This window comes from Haliaeetus albicilla, chromosome 26 (assembly GCF_947461875.1).
Source record: "Haliaeetus albicilla chromosome 26, bHalAlb1.1, whole genome shotgun sequence".
In the NCBI taxonomy this organism is placed as follows: domain Eukaryota; kingdom Metazoa; phylum Chordata; class Aves; order Accipitriformes; family Accipitridae; genus Haliaeetus; species Haliaeetus albicilla.
In genome coordinates, this window is record NC_091508.1 from 5,794,650 (window position 1) to 5,800,649 (window position 6,000).

The window sequence follows — 6,000 nt, forward strand, 5'->3', positions numbered from 1 at the left end:
GGCTGACAACATCCGGTGTTTCGTAAGGTTGCTTTGATGTTTGTTTATTCGCCATCCCCAGCACATGCTCCACACCAGCCTGCGGATGAATGGAAACGAAAAGGGCTCCACACCCCTTTGATCTCTCCCAGGAGACCTGCCAGGAGCAGTCGGTGCTGGAAACACCCCGCAGAGGGATGGATCCAGCCGTCCCTGTGGTGCTTTCGGCTGGCTGGTCCTGGTTAATGCCGCTTGGCAAGCCTTTGGGTGGGATCTTTGGAGTTAGCGTTGGCTAGAGACAAGCCGGCAGTCCCCACAGTAGCCATGGTGTGGTCACCAGTATCCCGTGTGCTCGCAGCATCCTTCATCCCACCCCGCAATAAAGGGATGTCTCCATCACATCAAGTGGTTTGTTTTTATTTAAAACCGCATAAAAAAAATAAGATTTCTGAATTCCCCTGTACAATATTAACTATTAACAAAAAACCCGCCGGCTACACACTTAGTTACATGTACAGACTCGACAGCGCGGACAGCCCGGGCCGGCTCCCCCCTCCCCAGCCCCAAACAAGACACCCGTGGAGAAAACCAAAACTCATCTGCAAACTGAGATCTGCACGTGGCAAGGAAACAACAGCAGCCAGAACTATGTACACAGACAGCTGGGGAGCAGGCAGCCGCTCCGCACCTCCACCAGACATCCAACAGAAACACTATGGGCCCGGGGATGGACACAGGACAGACATGGAAGGAAGACCCGAATGGAAAACCGGGGGATCAGCAGCTGTAGAAGCAAGGCGTGGGTTGGAAACCCACATGAATTATAAATAAATAAATAAGTTATCCTACCGGCTAGAACTCTTTCTTTAAAAAACAACAACAAATTCATGAAAATAAATTAAAAACAAAAACTGGAAAAAAGAAAAAAGGTAAAATGTTAACACTATTAACAACTGTACATCAAACTTTGCTCCTATATAACTTTGTACACATTTACAGCTCTGTTGGTTTGCATTGTTTGTGCATTCATGAGGGCACAGGGAAGCAAAGAACACCAGAAAATCCACGCGAAACGAAGGCACAGGAGGCAAGGCATCGCCCGTTTGGCTCCCAAGTGTCTTCTGACCTGTTTTCTTTTTGAAAAGGGAAAAGGAACTATATACCCAGGCAAGTCTTGGAAAAGCAGCAGTGTAGGAAAATTCAAGTATTTCCTCCAGCATGGCCCAGATAGCAACTGAAGGCACTCGAGTACGGTGACAGCGGAGAAGAGACAGCCATTTGGCCGCAGTACCTGCCCTCCACCCCAATCAGCCTTCCCCTGTTGAAGCTTTTCTCTCAATAAGGTCTCCGATCCTCTCGCGGTCCCGAATTCAGCAGGTCAGGAAGACACTTGGAAGCTTCCAAAACCAGAACCAAAACCAAAACAAACAAAAAAATTTACTGGCAAAACTTCAAATGAGGCAGGGTCATTCAGATGGAGTCCAGGACAGCTGGGTTGGATGGTGGCCACCAGCACTTGGAAGACCAGGTCTCCATCCCAGCTCCAGGACAAGATGTGCGTGTTCCCATCTGATGATCCCTGCTCAGTGCTACGGTCACGAGGAAGAAGTCTGGTCTTCTTTGCTTCTTATGGCCAGGAGAGGCGTGGAGCTGTTACTTGCCAGGCTCCTGGATCAAACTGTGCAGGTGGATCTCTGCTGTCTCCTGAGGCAGGTGAATGCCTTGCAGCCAAGGATGGTTGAAAATGTCTTCCAAAGATGGCCTGTCTGAGGGGCGCATGGACAAACACCACCTGATGAGATGCTGGCACTCTGGGGAGAGAAACCAGAAACTGCCAGTCAGTCGGAGAAGGCTCTTGTCCACCTGGTACCACTGTCCACAGTGCCCAGGCCATGCTGGGTGTGCTCAGAGCTGCACCCAAACCTCCCAATTTATTATCCATTTTGGAGGACAGCAGGATGGCAGGATATGTGCCACCTCCTCCAGCTAACCATGGGAGATCAACCTCCTCCACAGCTGTAAGAGCGGGATGCTCATGTGCCTGGTGCCATCTCCCAAAACTCGTTATCCCCCCCGCCACAAAGTCTGGTACCCACCTAGCGACACCCGCCGTCGGAAGAAGAGCTGGCCCTGGATGATGTCCTCATCCTGCTCGAAGGGGACATCCCCGCAGACCATGTCGTAGAGCAGCACACCCAGGGACCAGATTGTCGCTGAACGGCCATGGTAGCGGTGGTACCGGATCCACTCCGGTGGGCTGTATACCCGTGTTCCTACAGGATACCCGTGGAGCTCGTCAGGCAGATGCTGCCTGCTCCCAGATCCTCGTCCGAGCATCCCCGGGGATGCGGGGGCTGCACCGGTGGCGGGGGGGACAACACAGTGTGACCCGCCGCCCCCTCGTCACCACGTGACTCTTGTTTACAAACTTTGGGTTGTAAAAAAAAGCCGCCGGTGCCGGAAGAGGGCAGCACGGGCCCAGGGAAGGCCCAACCGTTACATGCAAAAAAAAGAAAAAATCCACGGGTGGGGAAAAACCACGCCTTTCCCCCCCCCTCCGCCTTGGCCAAAAAAAAAAAAAAAAAAAAAAAAAAGCCAAGGCAAACAAGGGGAGCAGAGCAGCCCAAGCCCTTCCGCGCCTGCAAACCAAACCAGCCGGCGCATGGGCTTTGCAACCCCCCCTCTGCTACCCCCACGGGTGTTTGTTTTTGTCGAGCTGGCTCCCCCCGCCCCAGCCCCGGGCAGGGTGGGTGGCGGAGACTGTCGGCAGGGCCGGGAGCCGGCTCCCGTTTCACAACATCCGCCCTGCGCCAAAAAGCAACTTGGCAGCCAGCTGAATAATGAATTCCTCCCCTCCCCGCAAAGGGGGGAACCTCCAGTGCCTGGCCAGGCTGGGCCATACAATGCCCGGTACCGGGAGCATCCCCCCGGGTGTGGGCTCACCGTCAAATTCGGTGTAGACTGTGTCCTTGAGGAAGGTGCCGGAGCCGAAGTCGATGAGCTTGAGCTCACCGGTGGCGAGGTCGACGATGATGTTCTCGTCCTTGATGTCGCGGTGCAGGACGCCGCAGTTGTTGCAGTGCCGCACGGCCTCCAGCACCTGGCGGAAAAGCCCCCTCGCCAGCTCCTCCGACAGGGACCCCCGTTCCGTGATGAAGTCGAAGAGGTCCTGTGATGCCTCCGGACGCTCCAGCACCAGCACGAAGCTGTCGGGCAGCTCGAACCAGTCGAGGAGGTGGATGACGCCGTGGAAGCCGGAGCCCACCTTGTTCAGCAGCACAATCTCCAGTGGCACACGGGTGCCGCTGGGCTGCGGGGGGACCATGATGCTGTCAGTGGGGCTGATGCTGTGCTGGAGGTCCAGTAACCCCTGCCTGGGAAGCTCTGGTACCCCCCTGCTCGGCCCCACCGGTGCCTGGGAATCCCCCCTGCTTGGGATGCTCCAGTGCCCCCCTGCCTGGCCCTACCGATGCCTGGGCATCCCCCCTGCCCAGGGGATGCTCCAGTGCCTCCCTGCCTGGCCCTACCGATGCCTGGGCATCCCCCCTGCCCAGGGGATGGCTCCGGTGCCCCCCTGCTCCTGCTCAGCCCCACGGGTGCCCAGGCATCCCCCCTGCCCAAGGGATGCTCTGGTGCCCCACCCGCCTGGCCTACTGGTGCCTGGGCACCCCCCCTGCCCAGGGGATGATCCGGTGCCCCCCTGCCTGGCCCTACTGGTGCCTGGGCACCCCCCCTCTCTGGGATGCTCCAGTGCCCCCCTGCTCTGCCCCACGGATGCCCGGGCATCCCCCCTGCCCAGGGGATGCTCCGGTGCCCCCCTGCCTGGCCCCACGGGTGCCTGGACATCCCCCCAGCCCAGGGGATGCTCCGGTGCCCCCCCCCCTGCTCAGCCCCACCGGTGCCAGAGCATCCCCCCCAGCTCGGGATGCTCCGCGTCCCCCGGTGACCCCAGGCCCGCTCCCCCCGCGGTGTCCCGGTTTCCACCCTCCCGGGCCTCGGCTTATCCCCGCCCGTGATGCCCCGGTTTCTCCCGGTGGCCCCGGTCACTCACCAGCTCACCCCACTCGGAGATGCGTTCCCGAGCCACGTGCTTGATGGCCACCTGCAAGCCAAGGGGAGCGGCGGGCTGAGCACGCCGCCCGCCCCGCCGCCTCCCCCTCCTCCTCCTCCTCCGCCCCGCCGCCGTCCCCGCCACTTACCGGGGTGCTGTCGGAGAGGCGGATACCCGAGTAAACCGAACCGAACCCGCCGCTCCCCAGCAGCGGGCCCACCTGGTAGAGCTTCTCCAGCGGCTCCTTCTCCTTCCCTGCGGGCGAGAGCCGGCCGTCAGCGCTCCGCCCGGCGCCCCAACGGTCCCCCAACGGAACCGCGCCGAGCAAAACCGGGCCGGATCTCGCTCACCTGGCTGTAGTTTGGCGGCGTGTAGCTCCCCACCGGTCCCGGAACGTAGATGGGCCAACGAGTTAATTTTCGAGAGCAGCATCCCGGCCCCCTCGCCCGATTTCGGGGCCGGTCCCGGCTCCTCCCGAACCGGACCGGCCACCGCTGGCTCGGTTCCGGCGGTCGGGCTGCCGAGCGGCGGAGGTCGGGCGGGGGAGCCCGGAGAGGAGGAGGAAGGGAAGGAGGCGGTAGCTTGACGGCAACGGGGCGGGGAGGGAGCGGCCGCGACGCGGCTGCTCCGCGAACTGCCGGGCTCCCGTGTGGCGCGGCGGCCCCCAGCCGGCCCCGGGAGTAGCGGGGGCCGGGGGCGGGCCGTGGCCAGCCAGGGGGAGGAGCCGCCACGCCAGGCCCAACCACGCCGGCCCGCCCAACGGCGCCACAGCCAATAGGGGGAGAGCCGCGCCGAGGAGAGACGGCGGCTGGTCACGACGTGGCGGGAAGGAAAAGGCGCCAAAGGCGGGCGGGGGGCGGGGGGCTCCGTCTTGGAGGGGTTTGGGGGGGTTGGCGAGGAGAAAAAGCGAGAGCGGGTGGCGGAGAACCGCTGCTGCCGTCCGCCGGCGCGGCCGTTCGCGTCCCCGTTCTCAACGGGAACGCCACCGCGTCCCCCGGTTGCCACGGCTTTGACAGAACGCGCCGTTGTTCGCTAAGCGCGCGCAAGCCGGGGCGGGGGGGGGAGAGCGAGAGGCCCCGCGGAGCGGCGGTGCGGGGGCACGCCAGGCTCGGCCCGGCCCGGCCCCGCCGCCGGCTCCGGGATCGGGCCCGCCGGCACACCGCCGCGGCATCCCCGCGGCCGGGGAGGCAGAACCCAGCCGGGCGGGAGTCACGGAGCCCCCCTCCCTCCCCGTCCGCCCGAAATTCCCGGGCTTTTTTAGCTCATTCTTCGCTTTATTCTTTTTTCCCGCAGCCTCACAACTTGCCGGTGGTGCTCGGCATCCCCCGGACCCCATCCCGCCCGCTCCCGTTACTTCATCGCGGGCGTCTGAACTTTTCCCTTTTCTAGTAAAAGTGGCGATCCCAGCTGGAGACTCTTGACTGACAACCCTTTTTTAATTTTTTTTTTTTTCCGCAGAAGTCACTGGCTGAGATGCTTTCCCGAGTTCCAGAGATAAGATAAATAATTTACTGGATGGAGGTCTCTGATTACTCACTCTATTAGCATTTAGAGCAAAGAGCTCCAGCCACCGGGAGCTGAATTATTCCAGACGAAGCCCATCTGGGCTCCCGCGCCCGAGCGAGACCGAGGACTTCCCAGCATCCCACACATACTTGTGGGATGAATTGCTTGAAATCGAATGGGGTTTACTGGAAATGCTGGTGAGCTCCCGGCTCCTTTAGTATTTCTTTTAAAAAAAATAATAAAACACAACCAAAATGCAAACCCCCAAAGTCGGCTACGGAGCTGCGGCTCAGCCCTCGCACCGGCCGGGAAGGGCTCGCCACCACCGTTGCCTCTTTTAGATTTACCGAGAACACGGCACATCCTCTTTCAGGGGCTGAGGCAACTACAAACCTAAAAACTGGAAAACCTACGTTGGTTTTTACGCAGAAAGCGACATCTTTATTTGGGGGAAAGTGTGGACA

The 6,000-nt window shown here is 60.5% G+C and overlaps 1 protein-coding gene across 1 annotated transcript; it reads right to left on the reverse strand.

Annotated features, from left to right (window-relative positions):
* Window positions 1-380: 380 nt before the first annotated feature.
* On the reverse strand, window positions 381-4,699 carry PIM1 (Pim-1 proto-oncogene, serine/threonine kinase). Its single transcript, XM_069772189.1, has 6 exons — window positions 4,381-4,699; window positions 4,179-4,285; window positions 4,031-4,081; window positions 2,923-3,289; window positions 2,076-2,252; window positions 381-1,790 (listed from the first exon to the last, which is right to left on the reverse strand). The coding sequence occupies exons 1-6, from the start codon at window positions 4,460-4,462 to the stop codon at window positions 1,633-1,635; spliced, it is 942 nt and encodes a 313-aa protein (XP_069628290.1). The 5' UTR covers window positions 4,463-4,699; the 3' UTR covers window positions 381-1,632.
* Between the last annotated feature and the right edge of the window lie 1,301 nt (window positions 4,700-6,000).

Coding starts and splice junctions, on each gene's coding strand:
- PIM1 (XM_069772189.1), bottom strand. CDS start 4,462: ATGCTGCTCTCGAAAATTAACTCGTTGGCCCATCTACGTTCCGGGACC. Junction 4,082..4,178: donor GCCTCTCCGACAGCACCCCG/GTAAGTGGCGGG, acceptor CTTGGCTTGCAG/GTGGCCATCAAGCACGTGGC. Junction 3,290..4,030: donor TCTCCGAGTGGGGTGAGCTG/GTGAGTGACCGG, acceptor GTCCCCCCGCAG/CCCAGCGGCACCCGTGTGCC.